Source organism: Balaenoptera ricei, chromosome 13 (genome assembly GCF_028023285.1).
Source record: "Balaenoptera ricei isolate mBalRic1 chromosome 13, mBalRic1.hap2, whole genome shotgun sequence".
Taxonomy (NCBI): Eukaryota; Metazoa; Chordata; class Mammalia; order Artiodactyla; family Balaenopteridae; genus Balaenoptera; species Balaenoptera ricei.
This window is the reverse complement of record NC_082651.1, coordinates 79,807,542-79,834,729: the sequence shown is the minus strand read 5'-3', so window position 1 is coordinate 79,834,729 and position 27,188 is coordinate 79,807,542. Positions and strand designations below refer to the sequence as shown.

The 27,188-nt window shown below is 44.5% G+C and overlaps 1 protein-coding gene across 1 annotated transcript in view; it reads right to left on the bottom strand.

The window, feature by feature from the left end:
- Nucleotides 1–27,188, bottom strand: part of ALK (ALK receptor tyrosine kinase) — a 739,286-nt gene that overhangs the window by 87,523 nt on the left and 624,575 nt on the right. Inside the window, exons 9-10 of the mRNA XM_059942612.1 lie at nt 26,761–26,861; nt 7,838–8,007 (exon numbers count right to left, since the gene is read on the bottom strand). Coding sequence (XP_059798595.1) covers nt 7,838–8,007; nt 26,761–26,861 — 271 coding nt within the window. The remainder of the gene's footprint in view (nt 1–7,837; nt 8,008–26,760; nt 26,862–27,188) is intronic.

Below are 27,188 nucleotides of genomic sequence, written 5' to 3'. Positions count from 1 at the left end.
GGACTCAAGTCAATAAAATTAGAAATGAAAAAGGAGAAGTTACAACAGACACCACAGAAATACAAATCATCCTAAGAGACTACTACAAGCAACTCTATGCCAATAAAATGGACAACCTGGAAGAAATGGACAAATTCTTAGAAAGGTATAACCTTCCAAGACTGAGCCAGGAAGAAATAGAAAATATGAACAGACCAATCACAAGGAATGAAATTGAAACTGTGATTAAAAATCTTCCAACAAACAAAAGTCCAGGACCAGATGGCTTCACAGGTGAATTCTATCAAACATTTAGGGAAGAGCTAACACCCATCTTTCTCAAACTCTTCCAAAAAATTTCAGAGGAAGGAACACTCCCAAACTCATTCTATGAGGCCACCATCACCCTGATACCAAAACCAGACAAAGATACTACAAAAAAAGAAAATTACAGACCAATATCACTGATGAATATAGATGCAAAAATCCTCAACAAAGTACTAGCAAACATAATCCAACAACATATTAAAAGGATCATACACCATGATCAAGTGGGATTTATCCCAGGGATGCAAGGATTCTTCAATGTATGCAAATCAATGTGATAACACCATATTAACAAATTGAAGAATAAAAACCATATGATCATCTCAATAAATGCAGAAAAAGCTTTTGACAAAATTAAACATCCATTTATGATAAAAAACTTTCCAGAAAGTGGGCATAGAGGGAACCTACCTCAACATAATAAAGGCCATATACAACAAACCCACAGCAAACATCATTCTCAATGGTGAAAAACTGAAACCATTTCCACCAAGATCAGGAACAAGACAAGGGTGTCCACTCTCACCACTTTTATTCAACATAGTTTTGGAAGTCCTAGCCACAGCAATCAGAGAAAAAAAGAAATAAAAGGAATACAAATTGGGAAAGAAGAAATAAAACTGTCACTGTTTGCAGATGACATGATATTATACATAGAGAATCCTAAAGATGCCACCAGAAAACTACTAGAGCTAATCTATGAATTTGGTAAAGTTTCAGGATACAAAATTAATGCACAGAAATCTCTTGCATTACTATATACTAATGATGAAAAATCTGAAAGAGAAATTAAGGAAACACTCCCATTTATCACTGCAACAAAAAGAATAAAATACCTAGGAATAAACGTACCTAGGGAGACAAAAGACCTGTATGCAGAAAACTATAGGACATTGATGAAAGACATTAAGGATGATACCAACGGATGGAGAGATATACCATGTTCTTGGATTGGAAGAATCAATATTGTGAAAATGACTATACTACCCAAAGCAATCTACAGATTCAATGCAATCCCTATCAAATTACCAATGGCATTTTTTACAGAACTAGAACAAAAAGTCTTAAAATTTGTATGGAGACACAAAAGACCCCGAATAGCCAAAGCAGTCTTGAGGGAAAAAAACAGAGCTGGAGGAATCAGACTCCCTGACTTCAGACTATACTACAAAGCTACAGTAATCAAGACAATATGGTACTGGCACAAAAACAGAAACATAGATCAATGGAACAAGATAGAAAGCCCAGAGGTAAACCCATGCACCTATGGTCAACTAATCTATGACAAAGGAAGCAAGGATATACAATGGAGAAAAGACAGTCTCTTCAATAAGTGGTGCTAGGAAAACTGGACAGCTACATGTAAAAGAATGAAATTAGAACACTCCCTAACACCATACACAAAAATAAACTCAAAATGGATTAGAGAACTAAATGTAAGACTGGACACTATAAAACTCTTAGAGGAAAACATAGGAAGAACACTCTTTGACGTAAATCACAGCAAGATCTTTTTTGATCCACCTCCTAGAGTAATGGAAATAAAAACAAAAATAAACAAATGGGACCTAATTTTGCACAGCAAAGGAAACCATAAACAAGATGAAAGGAAATCCCTCAGAATGGGAGAAAATATTTGCAAACGAATCAACGGACAAAGGCTTTATCTCCAAAATATATAAACAGCTCATGCAGCTCAATATTAAAAAAACAAACAACTCAATCCAAAAATGGGCAGAAGACCTAAATAGACATTTCTCCAAAGAAGACATACAGATGGCCAAGAAGCACATGAAAAGCTGCTCAACATCACTAATTATTAGAGAAATGCAAATCAAAACTACAATGAGGTATCACCTCACACCAGTTAGAATGCACATCATCAGAAAATCTACAAACAACAAATGCTGGAGAGGGTGTGGAGAAAAGGGAACCCTCTTGCACTGTTGGTGGGAATGTAAATTGATACAGCTACTATGGAGAACAGTATGGAGGTTCCTTAAAAAACTAAAAATAGAACTACCATACAACCCAGCAATCCCACTACTGGGCATATACCCTGAGAAAACCGTAATTCAAAAAGACACATGCACCCCAATGTTCATTGCAGCACTATTTACAATAGCCAAGTCATGGAAGCAACCTAAATGCCCATCAACAGACGACTGGATAAAGAAGATGTGGTACATATATACAATGGAATATTACTCAGCCATACAAAGGAATGAAATTGGGTCATTTGTAGAGACGTGGATGGATCTAGAGACTGTCATACAGAGTGAAGTAAATCAGAAAGAGAAAAACAAATATCATATATTAACGCATATATGTGGAACCTAGAAAAATGGTACAGATGAACTGGTTTCCAGGGCAGAAATAGAGACACACATGTAGAGAACAAACGTATGGACACCAAGGGGGGAAAGCAGTGGGGGGTGGGGAGGGTGAGATGATGAATTGGGAGATTGGTATTGACATGTATACACTGATGTGTATAAAATGGATGAGTAATAAGGACCTGCTGTATAAAAAAGTAAATAAAATTAAATTAAAAAGAAAGGTTAAAATTTTTTAAAAAATAGAAAAAAAATTACCTTGAGAGCACATATCTCTATTCCAGGGACGTTGCCACTGCTCAAAACATTTTGGGCACTTCTCTTGGAGCTTTTTCTTGCTACTATTTATAGTAGGTTGTAAAGTTCCTATCATTTCATGATGAAGACAGACTATGGCATTGCTTCTATCAGTTTGCTGGTTTGTAAATGGACAGAAGAAATAAACTTCCATGGATCAATGCCTCCCTGTCAGCAGCCTGTATACACCTATGGCATATTCTCTGAGTCTTGACAGGACTACTGTGAGGTGGGAGCAATCTGAATACAGCTCTTTACTCTCAAGTGCCCAGTTCTGGGTCTCCCTACTCACAAGGACCAGGGCACACAATTAAGATCAAAGTCTTTCTTACAAAGTGATTTTGGCAGGACAGTGCCCAGAGACAAAGAGAGCGCAGGTACCAGGCAAGTCTCTAAAGAGAACTCCCTGTCACAAGAGTAACAAGTGCTGTTTGGGTTCATCTGATGGGACACAGGTATTGCTCTGATATACAGAACACTGTGTAGTAGTATTTCTTAAAATGTGATTCTATCTGTTTTGTTAGTCGCAGTTTGAACAGAGGAAGAATATTAGATGGATTCCAATAAGTGAAATTCTCAGTTAATTCAGCTGGAATTTGAAAATACATGCAATTTCCCTCAATATTTCATTCTGTCAACCTGCATTTATTGGGCATACTATGTGTTAGGTATGGTACTAGACAATCAGGAAACTGCAATATAAGACAGACCTGATTCCTGCCTTGTTGGCGTGTATATTTAGATAATAAAAAACAGAGAGCAAAGAGTGATAAGTCATTATAAGGGTGTTTCAAGAGTCATGAGACTGTATTGTATGTATACTATACAATCTAGGGGTCTGGGGACGCTTCTTTAAAAAGTTAAGGAAGAGTAGTAATCAGGGAGATGGAAGGTAGAAGAACATTCCGTGTGGAGAGAATGGCAGGTGCAAAAGCCTGGAAGTAAGAACTTATCATGATGCAACTGAGTTGAAAGAAGTTTAGTGAGGTTACCAGGTAGAGTAATAGAAGAATGTATAAAAAGGGGCTGGTGAGGTTATGGTTGGATAGAGCACATGTGGGCCTAAATGAAGGTCTCTTTAAAGGAAATTGAAAGGCACTCTAAAAACCACAGAAGCCATGGAAGGATGTAAAAAATGAGAAATAATTAGATTTACATTTCAGAAAGTTTATTCCAGCTTCCTTGTGTAGACTGGATTGGTTGGGGATAAAAAATGGAGGCAAGGAGACAAGACAGGAGGTCACTGCCATATCTACGTGGAGGCTAGTTTCATGTAATGCCCAGGGGCTATGACGAGTTTCTAGAGCCTGAGAGCTCTTTAGGGCTAATCCATAAGCCCTAATAAAGTTGCTTTTAGAACTTCGTAATGTATGGAGGTTGGGGAACCTGGGAGCAGAGGTGATTTGGGACAGCACAGGGAATGAAGTCCTTGCCCTCTCAAGGTCCATGGCTGGGGAGCTGTCCAAGAGGCAGGTGCTGAATAGCTGAAGCCAGGACCTGCCTAATGACACTTCATGGGATGTGGGCAGATGGTAAGGTGCCAATGTCTATCTCAGGGTCGGGAGGAAGGGAGTTGATCTTTGCCTTTTATCCATTTTCTTTGTCTCTTTCCCTTATTTATTTTCTTCCTCTACCTTCTCCATCCTCCCATTTTCATTTTCTGGCAATCTAGGCAACTATAGCTCACGCTCCCTGAAAGTAAGAGGGAGAATGTGCTTCCCTTTTATAAAAAGTCTACAGAGCATTGAGGACCATAAATTCACATGAACACTTACCCCCATCTTAGGGTTGCATGACTGGTTATTATTGCTAAACTGGCCATCTTAGCCTTTTCTGAGGCTAGATGGGGAGATATTATTATTATTATTATATCATAGTTATTAGTAGTAGTTACTACTGACTAAGCATTCACTGTGAGCCAGGCAGTTCACCAAGCACTCTACTTCTCCAAGCCTAAGAGGTAAACTTTATTATCTTTGTTTAATAGAATATGGCTTGGGACTTCCCTGGTGCTGCAGTGGTTAAGAATCTGCCTGCTGATGCAGGGGACATGGGTTCAATCCCTGGTCCTGGAAGATCCCACATGCCACGGAGCAACTAAGCCCATGAGCCACAACTACTGAGCCTGTGTGCCACAACTACTGAAGCCCGCACACCTAGAGCCTGTGCTCCGCAACAAGAGAAGCTGCTGCAATAAGCCCACGCACCGCAAAGAAGACCCAATGCAGCAAAAAATAAATAAATAAAATAAATACATTTAAAAAATAATAGAATATGACTTGACTTGCAAGATCAGTGGTTGTGATTTGTGCCACTTATTCAATAAATTATCTGAGGCCACAAAACTAAGGGATGATGATGGAGGGTGTGGGAAATAAACTTCACTGGCATGTACTACACATAGATGCTTTTGACAGTTATTTTATTTAGTTTTGTAATAATCCTGTAAAATTGTACTGATATTATACTCATTTTTCAGATGTAGGTGCCAAGGCCCAAAGAGGTTCAGTAATTGGCTGAGGTCACACAACTAGGAAGTGGCTGAGCCAGCGTTTAAACCTGGGACTCTCTGACTCTAAAGCCTGTGCTCTGTCATCCACAGCTCTACTTTAGTTTTATGCGGCAGTCACATCTACAGTCTAGTTGGATTTTAGCAAGTGGAAGCTGCTCTGCCTCATTCTCCTGCAGTTCCATTTGCCTCTGGGTCTTGATGCCTCCTATAACATCTCTAGTTCCAGGGAGTGGGGAGGGCACATCCCACATCAGAGCATGTCAGTGGTGGGCAGGTTCCCGGTGAATGGGGCCACTTGTGTAATTGCACGTTTATTAGGTCGCGAGGCATCATTCAACCAAGCTGGCCTTTGTCTGAATCCCCACTGGACGGTTTGGTCTCAATATCAGTATTGGAATGTCAGTCTTGTAAACAGCCTTTAACAGGAAGGAGGGAGGCTGAGAACAAAGTCTCCTTCAAACAAAACTCTAGCCAACGGGAGTGAACAGAGTCAACATCTTACTTGCCTTAAATCCCCTGGAGTGGCTATGAAAGAGAGAGGACTTGCTGGATTGAGGAGAAAAAAAACCTTTTGATTCATCTGAATTAATTTAGCATTTCCCAGGAGGAAGGACTCTGGCATTACCCGCCTGTTCCCCATCCCCGGCACACAAGCCCCCGCAATCCCAAAGGACAAAAGACTAGTCTATGGTGAGGGCGCCCACACTGCCCCCTCCTCCATTTTAATTAAATCCATCTGTCCTGGGGGCAGCACTGAGCCCTGGGATGTCCAAGTGCTTTGATCTTTAACCCACACACATCTGAAGGGGCGGGAAGCTGCTGCTCAGAGGCTGATGGCATCTTCCTATGACAGCACAGCTTGAGTTACGAGCACTTGGAAATAGCAGACTCTGAAATCTGGGTGAAGAGTGTGAGACCCAGCTATATATTTACAAAGCTGTGTGCCAACTGGCATCACCCTCCACTTTGCCTTAAGCCCTTTGCCCTCATTTTTCGAAGGATCCACTAGAACGGCAATTTGAATGTATTGGGGAGTCAAAAGCAGAGGCTGCTCTGGATCCTAGGGTTTGACATTTAGCCTATTAAAGATGGCTTAAAGATCCCTTCCAGGGCTTCCCTGGTGGCGCAGTGGTTGAGAATCTGCCTGCCAATGCAGGGGACACGGGTTCGAGCCCTGGTCTGGGAAGATCCCACATGCCGCGGAGCAACTAGGCCCGTGAGCCACAACTACTGAGCCTGCGCGTCTGGAGCCTGTGCTCCGCAGCAAGAGAGGCCGCGGCAGTGAGAGGCCTGTGCACCGCGATGAAGAGTGGCCCCTACTTGCCGCAACTAGAGAAAGCCCTAGCACAGAAACGAAGACCCAACATAGCAATCAATCAATCAATCTTAAAAAAAAAAAAATCCCTTCCAGATCCATTTTTCTGTCCCATTTATATAAATGACTCCCTCCCTCCCCGTCACTTTTTGGTCTGGAACAGACCAGCACCAACTGTCGAGGGTTCAGTGGGACACAGCGGAGCATCACGTGAGCAACTGTGCGGGTCAGGCACTGCTTGCTCCAGGCCGACTGCAGGTGGCAGACTGGTGCCATCCTGGGGAAACAAGTGGCAGCTGCGCAGAGAAGTTACTGCTCCATTTCTGAGCCACGCGGAGCTAATGATCTTCTAGTCCAACCCTCTCAGTTTAAAGATGAGGAAACTGAGGTCCAGAGAAGTTCACGGTTACAAAGGACATTAGTCCTAGAATCTAACTAGGAATCAGGGCCTTTGGTAAAAGCACTTCCCTGTTTACTGAAGAATTTCTCATCCACCTGCTTTGGGGACCAGACGCCACAGAGCGTTGGACTGGGGTTGGCCAGAGTGCCAGTCGTCACTCCAGTGCCAACCTACTGGTGCTTCACCTCTTTGGTTCTCAGTGAAGGAGAACCCTGTAAAAGGGCAGGAGTGAGGATACATAAGTCCTGTCCCACCTATGTCACAGGCTTTCTTATTGTTAATAAGGAATAAATAGAATGTCAAATGGAAAAGTAAGGCAAAAATCCATTAATTAAGAGAAAATGCCATATACATATAAAGCCTGATTATTCTTTGGGGGTCATATGAGTTGTTCAGTTTTACTTTTTCCTACAGATACTGTAGGCAGCCAATCAGGCCAGGCCAGAGGTGTGAGAGATACTCATCTCATTAGCATGGAAATCCCTCAGAGAAACTCAGTGCTTCCTGTAAGTCTGCAGGAAGTGTGTGTGTGCACATTTGTGTGTGCACGTGTCTGTGCACATCTGGATGTGTGTCTTGGGTAGAAGGAATAGGGGGAGGGAAGACAAGGCTCCCCTCTGCATTTTGGCTGATAGAGGAAAAGGGATTGATGGGGCTGGGTAAAGGCTCACCTGTCGGCCACATCAAGGAGAGGCAGCACCGTCCACTGCCACAGGCTCAAGCCTTCCATGGTGGCAACATGCCAGATCATTCTGCTTTGTTCCTTCCCGGTTTTGTTCTCCACCAGCACCAAGGAGACATTTCCCTGCAAGACTCCACGGATGAGCCAGGACATTCGGAGCTGCAAGGGAGAGAAGAGCCAGAAGGACTAGGTGTTACTGTTGAAAGGAAACGGTAGCTCACCTTCCTGGAATTCTCAAGGATTTTGCTGGAGACTCAGCCAAGGTCTTCCCCGTGAGGAGAGCTGGTCACCCACAGCCTGATCTCGCTCACTGTCTCCCAAAGTGGCTTTCACCAAGGTTCAAGGAGCTGGGAGAGGGAAACTGATGGGCAATTTCGGAACTTTGTTCAGGTTGATGTCATCATCCTAAACTTCACAAGATTCTGCCTCTAAGGGTATTATCGAGATCAATAGGGTATTAAATGAACTTCCTAAAGAGGACCCAAAGATTATTGTCTGTGGTCCCAATTCACTTTGTGACCTTGGGCAAGTGATTTTGTGATTCAATTTCTTTTAGCGATTTAGGTATCATTGATTTTTATTCCTTCCCCAAAGAGTGTAATATCTTATTTGAATGGTACCATGTCACGTCTTAGCTAACTGGAGACCCTATGACTTGATACCTGTGGCCACTGGTGGGCAAAAGTGAGATAAGAATCTACCTATAAAGATCTTTTAATGTGGTATCTTTCAGAATGAGGGTGCACACTTTGCCTAAAGCAACATATAATTATATGTTTTTATTGTGTCTTTATTAAAGGTTTCTATGACATTGTACCCTAAGACATATGAAAGGGAACTGTAACTGATCTATCTCAGAAAGTTTAAGTACAGTCATGCCCAGAGGCAGTATATACTATAAACAAGGTCTCTGGTCTTTGTGTTTCAAATAATAGAGGTTGTATATTTGATAGACAATCTATAAACAACATTTAAAACTTAGGACAACTACAGCATATCATTGTCCTAAATATTCCTGTTCAGATCCTGTAATAAAAATGGCTATTATAGAAAGGAAGATAAATTATGTCCTATGGCAACCTGGAGTTTTCATCAGCTATGGTCCCTCCTTTTCTCTGATTCTCATTGTTTGAAGACATGCTTCTCTGTAAACCACTACTCCTTTTCTCCTAGTCTCTAAACCCATGGTTGACTCACAATTTGATCAAAGAGGTTACGTACCATGAGGCACTGAAGCAGAAGACTTCCCGCTCTGTTGCATACCAACCCTTCACTAAGAAGGCCACCCCTGAGCCTGGTAAGCCTGGTCTATATAACCATAACCTCTTCGCTTATACCTTTCCCATTTTCCCAAATCCAGTGTAGCAAATACTTGTCTCCACTGCATGTCCCAGGATAATCTCACAAAGCTGTTAAATTTGTTCACTGGTCCCACTTCGCTTTCTTGGGCAGTCTGGATGCCGTGACTGGAAATTTTAATCCTACTCTTGCTAACTAAGGCCTCTCAGCCCTCAGCTCATTACCCTGCAGCGACCAGCTTGGGACGATGCTTGCTACATGCTTTTTCTCCTTTTGCTCCCTGGCCACAGAATATTGCTGATTTGGACTGTTGAACCTCAATGTCCTGGATGGTTCATGTTCATGGTACTTATTCATCCACTGGTGATTTCCACAGTTGATTTCTTAACACGCATAGCACAATGGGTGTTTCAAACTCTTCCTCAGTCACTGATGCTGTCACCTCCTGGTCCCCAATTCCCGATCCATTATTTTGATCCCTACTTTACTGATAAAGATTTACTGTATCAGGTGCAATCTCCTTCAACCTCTTCTTTTTTCACAGCATAATTATCTATTTATCCACCTTCTCTCTTCCCTTCCTGTCTTACAGGAAGATGTGTCCTTCACTTTCTTCTAACCCCTTCTCTCCACCCTGCTACCCTGGTCCTTGCTCTCAATTACAGCTCTTCCTTTCGTCAGCACCTTTGGAGTCTCTCTACTTTCTGGCTCCTCTATTTACCCACAAGATCAGGTTTCACCTATCCTGGAAAAATATTCTTTATTTGATCCTGCTAGCTCCTCTGGCTTGCAACCTATTTCTGTACCTCCGTTCAGATGTTAACATTTTGGATAACTGGTACGTAACCACTGCTTCTATTTCCTTGTCGCCCATTCTCTCTCTAAATTCCTTCAATCTGGCTTCTATCCTCATTACTCTAAAGTAACGTTCACCATGTCCTCTATAACTTGCTCTCTGTACTCTTTCCATAGCCTCCAAAAGTGCCTCTCCCTATCCATTCTTTCTCCCTTCCAAATTCTTCTGTATATCTCTGTCACATTTTCCTGTTTATCACTGCCATCTGTGACTCTGCAATGGTTTCTCCCTCCCTATCAATTAACATCAAGCCATTCACATTCCTCTATAATCTAGACAAATCAACTTTCTAGTCATTCAATGGATATTTATCAAGTACTTTTGCTGAGCCACATGTATCCTCCTAGGATGGTCTAAGAGCTCTAGGGTCTGAGAGATCTGGATTCAAAACTTGTTCTTGCCACTTTGGTAAATTTGAAGCTCAGTTCTCTATTCTCTAAGAAGGGAATTGTTTTATCTACCTTACAAGGTTATAGGGACAATTAGATGAGATAATACATAGTGGAACAAAATATTAAAAAGGAATTTTGGCTCAAGCCCTGAGGCAATAGATATTACATTTCAATGGGAAGTCTGACAGCATAGCGAGATACAGGGCTTTCAAGAGACGTGGATGAAAATAGGGTACACATTTCTTAATCCCTCAACCATACTTTGGATATAAAAAAGTTGGTGGTTGATTACTAGGAGAGAGTTTTGGGAAGGTGCTTCTGGTGTATCATGAGTTCCACCTCACTTCACCTTCCTGTGAAGAAGGCTCCCTTTTCATCCCGGCTCAAGAGAGAGTAGTTTTAGTGCCACCATATCAAGTACTCAATATTTACCCCCTGCAATTTGGGAGCACAGTGGATTAGTGCCAATCTCTCACCTGGAAAATCTAAAGTATGAACAAGAGGGTGGTTAGCTGCTCTGATGGCAGAACAAGGGAGAAGTGACAATTTTGGGTGGCCTGCGCTCCCAGAGTTTGCTGGGGCAAAAAAAATGCATGAGGGCTGCACATAAACTACACTAGAGGGGGCCGTGTACAAAGGAGCCCATGTCAGTAGTTTTAGATCTTGCCTGCAAGGGCTGCTTGGAGGGGTAAATAGAACTCAGCAGAAGGAAGCTGCAGGTGTCCTGAGATGCCCAAAGGCAGAGTAGGCAGTAAGTGACCACCTGGATGGGATACACATATGCCCTAGTCAAGGCAAAAGATTCCCAGCCATAGTGGAGGGACTGGGGGAAAAGGTAGACCTCCAAACAAACCGCAAAAGTGCCCCCTGTGAGAAATAGTAAGCCTTAAATACTTGTCACATCTGGAGAATACCAACGCAGATCACTACAACAGTCTGGGCCAAGTAAGAGCTTCCCTATTCTCCTTACCTCTTCTCCTTCCCTGCACTTAAGATCCTGAAGGGTCAGAAGTTAGCAAGAAGAGGAGGAGAGTTGGATGAGGAAGAGAGAGGTCAATGATCACCCTCTCCCTGATTCCAGGCTTTTAATCTGCAATAGGGCCAAGAGTGGTAGGGGGAGGGGAAAGGAAGAAGCCCTGACTTTAAGCAAGACAGAAGTTTTGATGGGATGGGAATTTTGATTTCTCAATACGCCTGTGTTTTGGGTTTTGAAGAGACGTTAGGTCTGTATTACCTTAGAGTGACCAGATAAATCGTGGGAACTGCCAGAGTTTTCACCCAGGAGTCCACAGGTTGGGGCTAAATGAGTGTGGGTTCCTAGATTCGCCCCACAGGTCTACATGCCAGATTTACACCTGCCATGCGTTTTTCTGCTTCTGTGCTTTTGATCCTTCCATTTCTTCTACCTCCTCTTTCCTTCTTGCCACTTAAAAAATAAATCATTTTTTTTTTTTGTTCATGGAGCCATTTCTTATAATCTGTCTTAGAAATGACATCCCCCTTGTCTGAACTCTTATAACGGAGGCTGGTGGGACTGTCACGGGGTGTAGCTCTGCTGCCTTGTCTTCCCTCCTACCCTCATCCCCCTTGGGCCACAAGTTTCTTCAAGGCAGAGACTGTCTTATTCACCTTGAATTCACAGTCGTTGTCAAGTGTAGGCACATGGTAGGAGCTGATCAATGTAAGAAGGAATAAAAATGTATACATGTACAAGAAGACCCTCCTCTTTACCAGGTTCCCCTCTCAGGGACAGAAACCAATTCTGCATCCTGTGAAGCTCCTTAGCATTTACCTGCCTTCCAGGGGTCAGGTTCCAGGAAAGGGGGGAGGGTCTACCCACTTCGCAGCCAACTGGCTGTAGGCAAACTGTATAGTTCTCAGTTGCTCTTAGGAAACTACATTTGAAGTAGATTCTGCTAGTGGCATGAGCATGTCGGTGAGATATAGTCCTGTCTTATACAATAGACACGGGGCCATAGACCAGTGACTGCTGAGCTTTCTCCATCTTCCTGCACTATATTTTATGACAATAAGTCTGGGCAAGAGAGAACTGGGCTGGCTGCCAAGGGATGGTGCTTAGGATGGCATCCTTAGCTCCTGAAGAGGTCTACCGGGCTCCCTCTGGGTATCAGTCCTTGAGAGAGATGACGATCCATTCATTCAACAAATATTTATTGCATACCTACTCTGTGCTGTACATTATGCATATCTTCCCTGCCCTCAAGGAGCTTATCGTCTAGTCAGGAAGTCTGAACTTAAATGAGTAATTGCAATTGTGCTGAGTACAGCAAAAGGGAAAGTAAGCAGAGCCACTTGACAGTGAAGACATAAGACAGTCAAGACAAGACACTTGACATAAGATAGTCAGGACTTGGGTCAAGACGGCCGCTTAATCCAGTTTAGTGCTATGAATAAATAGAAGAATGAAAAATTAACTTTCATCTTACAATATTACCACCTATTTAGAAAACATATATCTATAGCCAAACTCAAGCCAAGGTGTGTACTGTCCGAGTTTCAGCAAAGTCTAGTTCCAGAAATGGATGCAAAAGGTTTGGAATAAGATTGCCTGCTGGCAGCCAGTGAGCAGCTAGTAAAGCATGTTTTTCGGCCATTTATTTTTTTCATCCACTGAGTGTTTGGTAAGATGAGGTAACCAGGCAGATGCTGTTCTTTCTCAAGATACACGCAGTGCAGAACCTAAAGCCTTTCACTTAACCATTTCTCACCTGTACTTACCCCCCAGTGATTCCAGATTCTGCCTCTAAGAGTCAGTCAGTGCTTTGCTACTCAAGGAGTGCTCTTCAGGCTGGTGTCATCCATGTTACCTGGGAACTCGTTAAGAGATTCAGAATCTCTGGCCCGACCCCAGACCTACTGCATCAAAATCTGCAGAGAAGCATGGAACTAGAGAGCAGCCTCTAGGGCCTTGCCCCTCTGCTCCTATCACTCATCCCACTTCCTTTCCAGAACACACCAGAAGCAACTGCTCTTTGTATCAACATTCATTCTCAGGTGGCTTGTCAGACTATCCTTGTTTCCTTGCCTGTTGACAATGGGATAACTTGGAGTTTGTTCTCCAAGGCCAGAAAGAATTAACTGTATGAGTTCAAGCCAACCACTTACCCCTTCTGAACCTCTATTTTCTTATAGACAAACTTGTGATAATAACCATACCATCCCTGCTGGCCTTAAAAGGTGCTTATAAAGATTGAGTGAACTACAGAATGTGAAAGTAGAGCTCACATATAGTGAATGAAATGGTTAAACCTGTGGTTTTTCAACATGCTTTGCAGATTAGGATCACCTGGGGAGCTTTCAGGACTACCCACATCTGGGCTCCACCCCCAGAGATTCTGATTTAATTAGCCTTGGGTAGGTCCTGGGCACTGACAGTTTTTCAAATCTCTCCAGGTGATTCTAAAGTGCAGCCTAGGCTGAGACCACTGGGAAGATGGGGCTACTTAGTGCAGGAAGCAGCCTGGCCTTCTCGATGAGGGGTCCATTTTCATCTTGGACTTTGAGTAAAAGGCAATTATTAAATAGCTAAAAAATGGCTTATGATGTGCTCACCATCACCAAGGTATAGAAGGAGTGTTTTTCCTGCAGTGGGGGAGGACACAGTCCTCAGCAGAGGGTCTTCATGTGGCTGCCACACAATCCTTGGGCAAAGACTGAGAATGACCTTGAAAGTGAGAGATCCGTGGGCTGAGGGTGAGCAGGGATGATCTGAGGATGCAAACAGGACCAGAACTATCATCTTGGACCTACAGGATAAGGTCCTCAACAATTTCTTAAATAGAAGAACTGGAGGACTGATATCAATTCTTACAGAATATCCCGTATTAATTACTTGTATCTAAGTGTATAGAGCAACTATATGTGATTCCCAGAACAGATTGAAGGCTGAAGTCCTTTTTGAAGCCTTCCATTTTCTTTATATAGTCCTAGGTTAAATAACCCTTTTGATATCATTATATATGGATACTCAAATCAGGTAGACCTGGTTTGATCTTGAGAGTCAAGTTCAGGTACCCAGAGTAGGCAAAAAACACTCTTGGAATTTGATCTTAATGAGACCATTTTCTATCTGGGTGGCCTACAGGATAAAGCACTTCATTAATTGACTTTTTTTTTTTAACATCTTTACTGGAGTATAATTGCTTTACAATGGTGTGTTAGTTTCTGCTGTATAACAAAGTCAATCAGCTATACATATACATATATCCCCATATCCACTCCCTCTTGTGTCTCCCTCCCACCCTCCTTATCCCACCCCTCTAGATGGACACAAAGCACCGAGCTGATCTCCCCGTGTGATGCAGCTGCTTCCCACTAGCTATCTATTTTACATTTGGTAGTGTATATATGTGCATGCTACTCTCTCACTTCGTCCCAGCTTCCCCTTCCCCTCCCCGTGTCCTCAAGTCCATTCTCTACATCTGCAATTTATTCCTGCATTAACTGACTTTTTATTGAATATTAGAGAGCTATACTAGGCACTCGTACATATGCTGTCTCATTTTACACTCACAACATCCCTTCCTGTACGTATTATCACACCCATTTTTCGGATGTGGAATCTAAGGCTTAGAGAGGTTAAGTATGTCATGCGTGGTCACTAAGCCCATATGCTGCAGACCCGGATTCCATACTAGGTTCTATGTTCCTTCTACCATATCTATAGAGCTATACACATATAACATATTACGGTAATACATAAATCTTTTGGGTGTGTATTGTGAAGGTTTTCTAGATACTCGTTGCTCAAAGTGTGGTCTGTGGACCAGCAGTGTTGGCATGACTGGGAGCTTGTTAGAAATGCAGGGTCTCAGGCCCTACCCTCGACCTGCTGAATCAGAATTTATATTTTAATAAGATCTTATCATAGAAGCATCTTCATATTGGGGGAATTACCGACACAGTGCATTTTAAACCATTTACAACCTTTGTTTCTGCCTCTGCCAGACAATTAATAGTCACAAATGTGTGTATGTGTGTGTGTGTGTGTGGTGTATCTCAAATGTATTCACACAAATATGGGAAATCTTATACAAATCCTACATAATATTTATGGGAAGTAACACTTGTCAGAACCTGTAACGATAAAATTTTTGATCCTTTCTAGACCCATTCTAATAGATATAGGTTATAAGTGACAGCTTTTGACTAATAAACCATTTTACATGCAGACAACAAATGAGACAAGTGAAAAGAGACAACGCCAGGAGCACGCCACCAGCAATTGTATTTTCTGGCTCCAGCCCGCCCTTTCTGGGCCATTTTTCCCTCCCTCTTGGTGGGGCCCAACAGACTTTCCAATTATGTGCTACCAGTGTTTGTCATTTTATTAATTAAAGTTCTGTATGTAAAGCAGGAGCAGCCTTGTGGCTAGGCCTAATGCCATTATTTCTCTCATGGCCCTTGCCTCCTCCAGAGGTAATGACTGCAATTTTATGCCTAGAATATGCCCCCTGTTTGCTATGCATACCTCGTGGCAACTTCACAAGTTTCTCTTGAACCAATTAAAAAAAAAAATCAGTATGGAATTTAGGCTGAAGTTGGACAAAAGAGACTCAATGGTATCAAATAATGTCTATTAGCATGCAGCACCCCCAAATATAGGAAATGCTATGAGGGGGAGGTTCTACGTTTCTTTGAATTTCTGAAGGGCTGCATGTATTCTAGCAGTAGAGATAAAACCAAGAGTGGATGTTCTAGTGCGTATTTCACTTAAACAGAAGAAAACACTTTTTAACAGACTGAGATGCTCAGAAATGAGCTTGTTTGTGGCGGTGGGGTGGGTACTCCTTTGATATTCCCCACACTATGGGTCACCCAGCACTCACTGGATGGCCAGGATTGGGGATGTCGTCAAGGACATCCAAGCTTTAAATGGAGGTTAAAGCTTCTTCCCAATCTAAGATGCAACAGGGCTGTTAATTCTGGGTGTGAACTTGTAATTTTATTTTTTTTAAACTAATTTTTATTGGAGTATAGCTGCTTTACAATGTTGTGTTAGTTTCTACTGTACAGCAAAATGAATCAGCTATACATATATGTATATCCCCTCTTTTTTTGGATTTCCTTCCCATTTAGGTCACCACAGTGCATTAAGTAGAGTTCCCTGTGCTATACAGTATGTTCTCATTAGTTATCTATTTTATACATAGTATCAATAGTGTATATATGTCAATCCCAATCTCCCAATTCCTCCCACCACCCCCTTTTCTCCCTTGGTTGAATTTGTAATTTTAAGAGTTCCTTGGTTTCAATGTGGTCTTATTAATTTTAACTGAGAGTATTGATTCACTGCAAAACCCAGTGTTTTGTACACCATCTTCTAATTCACCCAGAAAAAATAAACACCAACTCTCTAGCTATAAATAGCCTAATGAAAAATCAACCCAATTCAGCAAGAATCAGGCCAGATGCGGATTTCTGATAACAAGCAAATAAAATATGCTGGGAAATACTTGCAATTACAGAGGCTTAAGGATTCCTGGCCATGTAAGAGAATTGAAAGATTGAGATCCTTTCTGAAAACAGCACCCCATGTCTTTCCTTCTTTCTCAGGCATCACATTGAGGCCAGAGAACACCCAGCCAGGGACATCCACATGCCCCCTTTGTAAAAACACAGCAAGAAAAGCAATGAAGATTATATACAAAAATAATAACCATGGGATCCCTGGCTGGTGAAGTTACGAAGTTACGGGTATTTTTTTCCTTCTTTGGTATTTTCTTTCTTTTCTAAATTTTTTACAATGAACATCTATTACTTTTGATAACTAGAACAAAATGAATAAATTTAGGGTAAAAGCATATTTATAAAGAATGATATTGATCTAGGAAAATACAATATTAAGTAATGAAGAAGACACAAAATGCTTATACGGTATGATACCAAATTTGTATAAACCCTTTATCTATGCCTCTGCTCAAATCTACATTTATCTGCCTGGAAAGAAATTTACAAACATGGTAACAGGGGTTATCTTTGGAGGGTAAGACTGTGGGCAATTTCAATTTTCTTCTTTAGTTTTTCCTAATGTTCTACAATGAATGCAGAGCATTTTTGTAATCAGAAAAAACAATAAACGCTGCATTAAAAAAGGCATCAAGGGAGGATTCCGATATCCTTGGAAAGTGGGAGAAGAGAGCGCCGTCTTTTCACCGCTTTGGGGAGGATCAGGTTCTCTGGCCTGAACTGTGGGCTTTGCAAGGAAGACCAAGGGAAGGTGGGAGCTTCTGGGGGAATGAGGTGCGGTCATATGGTGGCTCTGGAATCAGAAAGAACATTTCTGTCTTTATTTATGACATAATATCTCAGGGCCTCAGTCTTCATCTGTGAAATGGGGCCAACCGTACTCTCCTTATAGAGTCACTAGGAGACTTTAATAGGATTATGTGAGCCCAGTGCCCAGCTTACCAAATACATTTATCAATGTTAGTTCCTTCTTCCTGTATTGGAAAAAGCAGGCAGGGAACAACGTCAGAGATAAACAGCTCACAAAAAGCAGAATAGGACAGGATGAAGGATGCTGTATTAAAAATTTCAGTCCAGTGTTTTATATTCCAGGTTCCCTATAGAATTATCTTCCCAGTCTTGTGGGGAGAAAACAATATTTTCTTTTGAGTTACATTGTAATGAGGTGATCTTGGGCAAACAACCTCGTCTGTGCCTCAGTTTCTCTGTAGGTGATAGAGATGATGCTGAGAAATAGCTTTGAAATCCTTCAGCTGGGGAACAGGAGTGACTCTGTGAAATGAAATTCCTACAACCTTCATGAACAGCCATCAGAAAGAGAATGGACTCCAGGCACGAGCGTATTCGCAAGTCGCAAAGCCACCGGGGGAGTGTTCATTCCCTGACAGCTGGGGAGAGTGTGCTTTCAACAGGTTGGCCGTGCATGTGGACCACATGAACGTGTTATAATGATCACCACTAGTGGGAGCCACAAGGGCGTATGATTAACAGGTGGACTTGGAATCGGACCCAAATCTCTGCCAAGTGCCCAGGAGGACTTTATTCACACCCATGAGCCTTGACAGTAATTCTTCTATGCCTCAGTTTCATCAGGTAATGGCTGAGGTATTAATTTTGAATGACTCAAAGGTATTAAATTAATTATGTCTGACTGTAATTACAATGGCTGTTGATTACTTTAGCCCATTAGCCTGTGTTCTGGCAGCATCAACCACATTACAGTAAGTGGTGACAGAATGCTAGGTTCCAGTGGCTTCCCAGCTCTAGGTACTGAGGTAAGAATTATTTTGACTCCAAATCTCAGTAGGGCCATATTTGTTGGACCTTGAGAATCGATGAGGAGTCTCTTTGTTTGCGCTTATCCTGCATCAAGGTTATACTCACGATTGAGAAGCTGCACAATTAATCAATGAATTATGATGAAGCAGGTTCATTGGGCACATCTCCCTGGTGCTAATACTAGGAACTGTGCAAAATAATACTCCCAAGCTGTCTGCATGTTGCTAATTGACCCAGAGGAGAAAGAAGAACGTATCACGTCTGAATTTAGGTCAGCCATGGCTTCTTCATGCCTATGCAGAGTAAGAAGAGGGATAATAATAATTTCTGCCATTCATAAAATGTTGTAGAGATTACAAAGAGTTTTCCTATTTTCATCTGATCCTCGAGCAAGTAACACAGGCATTTTTATTCCCAATTAGGGAGACTGACTGACTTGAGTGACCTAAGTCTAGTCCAGGGACCTTAGATTGTTTGCAGGATTGGCTTTGGAGTTGGACAGACCTGTTTTGAATCCTGGCTCTGCCTTTCACTAGCAAGGGTGACTAGTAAGTTACTTAAGCTTTTGAAGCCCCAGATTCTGCATCAGTAAATGGGGGTAACAACCCCTCACAAGTCTGTTTTGTTAATAAGATAACGCGAGTGAGATGCTTAGCACAGCGCCAGACACACAGGAGGGGATCATTATTTAAAAAATATAGTAGTCCCCTTAATCAGCGGTTTCCCTTTCTGTAGTTTCAGTTACCTAAGGTCAACTGCAGTCCAAAAATATTAGATGGAAAATTCCAGAAATAAACAATTCATAGTTTTAAATTCTACACCGTTCTGAGTAGCAGAACAAAATGATGAAATCTCCTGCTGACCCGCTGTCTCGCCTGGGACGTGAATCATCCTTTTGGCCAGTGTATCCATGCTGTATACACTACCCCCCTGTCAGTATAGGATAAAACATAGTATATATGGGGTTTGGTACTATCTGTGGTTTCAGGCATCCACTGGGGGTCTTGGAACGTATCCTCCATTGATATGGGGGGGGGGCTACTGTACTCCTTTAGTTACTTTACAGTTATTAAGGGTCCCTCCCTTAGCCCCAGACTAAGGGAAGGTTTCTTTCTCCTAGGTGTACAAAGATTTAGGGTGTTTGAGGGCTCTAGTTAAGAATTTTGGCTTGTTTTTTAATGTAACATAGCCAAGTGATTCATAAGTAACTTGGAGACCTGGACCTGTCATACTGAAAGTAAGTGTTCTTAACTTTTCTGCTGAATAAACACTAAAAAGATCCCAGATTCCTGTGGTCTGTTTCCTGCACGGCCAGTCACATGGTGGGTTTGAAATGAATACTCGCTGGCTCACCGCCTGAGTGAGGACCCTCTGTGCCCCTCCCTTCCTCAGTCCTCCCACCAGGCATCTGTGTGCCCATCCAACCCAGCCAAGTTCCATGCTGCCTTTCTGGTCCCATCTTGGCAGCTGCCATGTATCTCGTCCTGAGGGTGCCACCCCTGACCAAATTCTCCAGATTCAGGATAGGGCAGGCTCTGGCCTTTGATCTTGGACCCATCACAAAAGTAATAATAGTAATAGCAGCAGTGGAGGAGCAGAAACCACACTTATTAAGCATCTACTATGTGTCCAGATCCAGGCCGGGTACTCTTCTACCCTGGCTACTTGTTTCTCCCAACAGCCCTGCAGAGGATACTGAAGCTGAGAAGAGTGCGGTGATTTGCACAAGGTCACCCTGCTAGAAAGTGGCAGGATTCCACCAACGTCTGCCTGACCTCAAGGTGCTGCTCCTCCTACCACGTCACACTGCCTTGGTGATGCTCCTTTTGTCCTGACCCCGAATGACCAGCTGGATTCCTCTGGACATGGGAGATGTCCCGACTGTTGGGCCATGGGGCAGGGGGGAGGCAGCTGCCTGGGGCCACCGCGCTGCTCTGGTGACTTGCTTCAGATGTCAGCCTCACCGCATGGGAGCCAGAGGGGCCCTGTGCTTCCTGCTGGGCCCACCATGACGTCCTGGACAGAGGTGGACAACCCAGCTGAATGTCACACAGGAAGCACGGAGTTCTATCCCTGCTTCTTCAAGGTTCCTCGAAGCAGGAAGAGGAGGGGTGCAGAGAGTAGAGGGTGCAAAAACAAGCCCTGGCAAGTCTAGCTGGATTTGCTCTTGACTTAAGCAAACACTGAAGCCTGGAGCTGTCCGAAGATGAGCGGGACTTGCCAGTGAGTCGGTGAGCATTCTGTCACTGCAGTGGATGTCACAGCATTAGATGAGATGGGAGTTGGATATCCAGACCTCAAATACCGTGCAAAGGTGCTCAGGCTCGTGGGAGGGGAGCTAGGGATGGTGTTGCCCCAGAATCCCCCCTAGCTTGGCATTGAGCCCTAACTATTTACAAAGAGGGTTTCTGCAGCCACCACAAAGTGTTTGTGCAGCATTGCTTGGCCACACAAGGCAGAGGCCGTCCTAGGTGGACTCTGGAAGAAACTGCTTGTTCTTCCACCAGTCAGCACTCAGCTGAGGCACAGGGGAGGATGGTAAGTAGGGAGAAGGGAAGGGTGAAGTTTCCTTCTCCCCAGGTGGGCCCATATTCTAGGCAGAATGTGGAATGAATCCAGGAAATGACAGCCTTATTCAGGATCAAGCTCATGAGGTCTCTTGGGGTAGCTTCTCCTTCCTGATTTGCTAAAATAAGTGAGAGCACGTGGGGCTGAGAACAAGGCACATACAAGGCACAAATAACATTTGAGTCCCACAGGTGAGTGGCAGTGTCCCCTTGGTTGCTCAGGAATTAGACCCAGCAACTAGTCCCAGCTTGAGGAGAGGCAAAGTGGGTAACTAGTCTGCTACAAAATGGTATGAATTTCCTTCCTGCCTCTGGAGATGAGGAATCTATGGTGAGGTAGGGTGAGGGCTCTGGGTTAGGTGAGAGCCATGCCAGTCCTCAGGGATGCTTCCGAGGCCCACATCAACTCCCCAGAAACTGAGAAGGTACCACCATTGCCGGGGGCAGGGCAATGTGACAGAAAGAGCACGAGGCTTGAAGTCATAAGGCCTGAGTTTGATGTTGATTTTGCATGTACTGGCTGTGCATCTCTGGGTACATTTCTTTCCTGTCCTGAACAGATGGAATGCTCCATCCCCTGGGCAGCCCTGCATGAACCCTGACCCAGATCACGGGCGAGGCAGCCCCTGACACCAAGGAGCTACTCCAGAAAGTGAGCTGCATAGAATATTCTTAGCGTCTTTAGCTCCTGCTTGTCGAGGGTTTGGTGGGGCTGACAAAGGAAGAGCCATTCAGCTTTTGTATTTTTTTCTACCTCAAGCCATCCTAGAGGAATTATTATTACTCTTATTCTCCTTTTTTTGCCTTTCCAAGGGGGATTTTGCTATTGAATTTAATAAACTGTTAAAACACAGGAGTCACGAAGTTCCTCTCTTCTTCCTATCTGGAAGTCCTGTTTGTCTGCCCATGGGGAGGGAGTGAGGCCAGCTTGACTAAGCCCCATCAACACAGCCATGACACTCACTGTGGGTTACACCGGGATGCTGGAGAATGCCCCACCAGCCAAATCCCTGGGAAAGGATGGGCCCTGTGTCCAGGCATGGTCACCAGCAGCCTGGAAAGCCTTACACAATCAACCAGAGTGCAATTCGCTGAAAAACTCCCTAGCCTCCAGCCTTGGGGGCCCTGCCTGCGTAGCGGGCTCCTTCTCAGCGGGGCTTTGAGCAGAACTTAACAGGTGGCAGAAGGCAATTCCAGATGCCAGGCTCCTCTCCCACGTTCCTCTGGCCACATTTGCTGGTTTTAATGACACGGAGCGGAGGTCTCCTTCCCTGCAGGCCAGAGAGCCTATGCCGACATGGAGGAGCCCCTCTGGTCGCCTCTGCTCCCATCTCAGCAGCTCCTAGCCGCTAATGAAAGCTTTTATCGCTACAGGGCTCATGCCAGGAGTAGAAAGGACCGGCTGTGTTCCAGCCCTAGCGTGTGTGTGTCTGCGTGTTCGCACACGTGTGCAGGGAGAGGTCAGAAGTGGTGGCAGCTTTGGCAAGATCAGAAAACCAGTAGCCAGGAACTGGCCTGCCCTAGGCTGTCACCACAAATTAAGTGGCTCACGTGCCACTTCCTGTGTCCCTTTCATTCCTGCAGCTCATAGATGAAAAACTACTTCCATGTTTTGGAGGGGGGAGGAGATTGAGGGAAGCCCATTTTTCCGCCCCGCCAGCCTTGCTCTGTCCTGAGAACATGGTTTAAGATATTCTAGTCACAGGCAGGCTATTCAAATAAAATAGAACTTCAAGCCACACCGGGCTTGCTGAGACACTCAGGCTTCTAGGATGTGCGAAAGGCAGGGGAGGGGCGGAGATGGCCCCTGCCACTCTGCCGTCCTTTTTATTACCAGCAGCTGCAACGCTAGACACATCCCAGTGTGTCTCCCAGCCACAGCGGAGGCGAGCAGTTCTGACAGCAAGCGAGCGCAGGAAAGCCACCGCGAGGCTCCCCTCCCCAGTGGCAACTTTAATTATTTGAACTGGAGCTCAGCAAAATAAAAATTTTAAAAAATCTGAATATATCGTAAGTGGCGCCTCACTTTCCTGCAGGGAATAGCTGGTGGTTGGTGGGCGGGGCAGGGCTGGGCGGAAGTCTTTAAATATTCAAGCCCCTCGTGCAAGCGTGGTGCAGGCCGTGGTGGATGCGGCGTGTGCACCAAGAGCAGACGGTGGCGAGAGGCGGCTGGCTGCGGTGCTGCGGGGGTCTGGAGGGAGGAGGCCGGAGCTGGAAGGCTTCCGAGTGCTCTGCCAGCTGGTTGGCACAAAGACACACCCTGGCTCTGTCTCCGTGGTCGGTGGGCACCTGACCCGGCTCCACGTGGGCTCTGAGAGGCGCTCTCCCAGCCCCTTCTGTCTCCACCACGTCTGTCCCCCGCCCCGTCATTTCTGCCCCCTTCTCTGACTCGTCTTTCTAAAAGGCAAATTACACCACACTCTTTGGAGTCCCAGGTAATGGAGGGTAACTGTCAGCGTGGGCTCAGAATGAATTTCGGTCACAACTGGCAAGGACGCCGATGGCCAGTCACTCTTAAGCTTCAATGTGCATCCAAATCACCAAGTGTGGGGTTTGAAAATGCAGATCCCCAGGCCCCTGTCAGTTATGTCATTCAGGAAGTCTGGGGTGGGTCCCAAGAATCTGCATTTGTCATGTTTTCCAAGTGACTGCAGCTGGAGAAACCTAGGCCTACTAGTTCGCTTACAGCTAGATTTTCAAGGAAAGGCATCGAAGGCGACACCAGTTCCCCTATGGAATCCACTGATGATTGTGGGGTTTCTTGGAGTATTCTGAGCTATTCTGCAATTACTTCAACTCCCTGGAGGCCATGGACCAGGACTGTTAGGGTTTAGAGAAGATGCGCAGTGGTGGGTGTCAGCCTGGAGCTCAGCTCAGCCAGCCGCCTGTTCCCGTGGGCCCGCCCCTCATCAGAGGCCTTCACCCCTGGCTCTAGCCAGTGTCCGCCTTCCTGCACTGGGGCCCCACAGCCATCGGAGGCCTCTTTAGGGCTGGGGGCTTAACCTCACACAGTCTCACACAGCAATGCAACATCCCTTTCCCCGTCGCTGACATTCAGCCAGCCGGAGAGATGGAAATCAACTTCCTGCCTTCTGCATTTAGGATTCGAGTGTAATAGATGGCAGGGCTTACGAACCTGGAAATGCATATTTCTATTTTGGTCATTTATTTTTCTGATGAAAACATTTCCCCCAACATTGGGAATTCAAAGACCCATCAGCCTGAGATGAATAGTCTGAAACCTGAATGCGAAATAACTGTGAGCTGATTGCGGAATGGACTCTTTGCCTTCCCTTCAACTCCCTGAGCTGAGCCAAGTTCTGTAAAAGGGCAGGAAATAGCAGAAACAGCCCAGAGCAAATGTGACTGGAGGAATAATAGAACAGGCCGGTAAAACAAAACACCTGTTTAAGCTATTGATCAACCCAAAGGTTATTAGAGAAATGATGAAGTATTAGAAAAATATCAGTTTTACCTTGACATTTCTTTTTCTGAAATCAGCCTCCTATTAAATCCAGTGAAGAATAAATTTAAAGATGAAATGCTTTTAAGGATCCCCCTCACCTCTCAGATGGGCCAACCAACTCTCCTCATTTAGATTTCCTCTTAAGAAGCCTCCCTTTCTAGGTGCTGCTCTGAGGCACCCGAGAAATATCAATGATGACTGAGTAATTCCATCATCTGCACCAGAGAGCGTGGTTTCTCAAATACAATTTAACATAATGAATCTATTTATTTGTGCCCTGACTTCTTCAAGAAAGGATTTAAGGTGCTTCACAGAGATACACAAAACCTAGTCAGATAACATAAACTAGGAGAGGGTAAGGAAGATGGGGCAAATGTAGAGTTATAAAATTGAACCAGGGGCTTCCCTGGTGGCGCAGTGGTTGAGAATCTGCCTGCCAATGCAGGGGACACGGGTTCGAGCCCTGGTCTGGGAAGATCCCACATGCCGCGGAGCGACTGGGCCCATGAGCCACAACTACTGAGCCTGCGCGTCTGGAGCCTGTGCTCCGCACCAAGAGAGGCCACGATAGTGAGAGGCCCGCGCACCGCGATGAAGAGTAGCCCCCGCTTGCTGCAACTAGAGAAAGCTCTCGCACAGAAATGAAGACCCAACACGGCCAAAAAAAAAAAAAAAAAAAAATTGAACCAGGAGTAAGGCTGCTACAAACTACACATCATGAACCCCTATTTGCTTACTGGGTAAAGCCTCAGATTTAATCTGACCATTCTTCTGATTAAAAAAAAAATCATTGATACATCTTTTCCATTCTCCTTTTTTTTTTAATGTTTGTGGGTTTTTATTTCACAAAAAGCCTGGAGGGCTTGAATTTGCCTGTACCCTAAACAGGGGAAGGCTCTTTCCTGCATCTCTGCTGGTCAAAGCCCCACCTGCCTGGGATTGCTAGCAGCCCCTCAGAGGGGAAGCGAACCTGGTCAGTTTCACAATGCCCACTATTTCAAAGGGAACAAATTGCTCCAAGGGCACAGAGCTATTCCTGAAATGAAGTCAGAAAGGAGTTTCTCCTGTGAGTTTCCAGAAAGAGAGGACAGACCAAATCTAAACTCTGTGCTGGCTTTCTACTGTGTGCAAGGGGTTGACACAGTGCTTGGTGGGAGTGCAAAGAAGCACAGGCATGGCCCGGCTCTCCAAGAGCATGGAGGAAAGTTTTTGGCTAAAGTCCTCTTCCTCCTCCCCCTTTCTCCTTTGCATAATTATACAGGGTACCAGAGACTGTTGGTTAACTATTGTAGTACCTACGCTGTGCCAGACCTTGTGATAAGCCCATTACATATACTAACCTATTTAAGCCTCACCTCCTTGGGGTAGGCACTCTTATTGTTTCTACTTTCCAGGTGGGGAAACTGAGGCCCTGAGAGGTTATTAGCTGATCAAACAAATTGTACAGCCAGTCAGTGATGGAACCTGACTTGGACTTAGGTAGTTGATTCCAGAGTCCACGAGCTTAATCAATGGGCCCTGTTGGGGTCTAAGCACATCTCCTGGTCCCTAGAGAATGTGACCTTGTGTTAATGGCACCTTCAGTCTTCACATTAAAGAGGTAACAGCTACACGAACCATTTGGTTAAGTGGCTCTGGAGGTACCTCACTGAATGCCATTGATGCCTTAGAGAAATTTATGTAAGTCAAAGTTTTGATGTTCTATAATATTTAAAATGTATTATAAGAGACTGACATTTTAAAAAAGGATTCTGTAGAAAGTTGCTGTTACCCTCCCCTGCTATGCCTTGGAAATATTTTTTGGTTTTGTTTAAATCAAGGTCCTACTGCAAATAGTTCAGTGAAGCTGAGTATGGTGTTTAAGGTAAGATTCTCTGCAGATGGGACTTTACCACGTTGGTGGGTACTGTCTGCCAAGAAGTTGGCTCAAATGGCCCTCTTGTCCTCCTGCAAGAGAACAAGCAGCCCGACCATCAGGCTACTTTGCTCATCTGTGTGGGTTCATCTGGAAGTGCCCAGAGGTGGGAGGAGAAGGCAGAGAACTAGAGGAACACTGAGACTTGCCTCGCACGGAGAGTTCTTCATCGGTGCAGGAAACGTAGCGCTGGTCACCGTAGCACTTTCAGAGGTGGGGGCATCAGTGGTGCTGAGCAACAGGGCGTGGCCTGGGCAGAGAGGAAAAGAGTCAAAGATGCACCATCCTCGCGCACTGGAGGGCCTCGGGGTGCAGGGTTAACGGGCCCTGCCCCATGCTTCTCTAGCCTCAGGACATCTCTAAGGGTACAGGTTTCCTGCCGCCTCTAATGGATAAGACAGCCTGCTGATCGCTGTCTACAAAACTTGGCTCATGCAAAGATCTTCATTCCAAATGGCCTGCAATGTCCCAGCACCGTACGTCTTGGGTTACTGCATCCTTGATCTCCCAAGGTCACCAGCTTTAGCCCCTAGCCTGGGAGCAGCCTGAAGTATGCTGGACTCCCCCAGGCCCACCC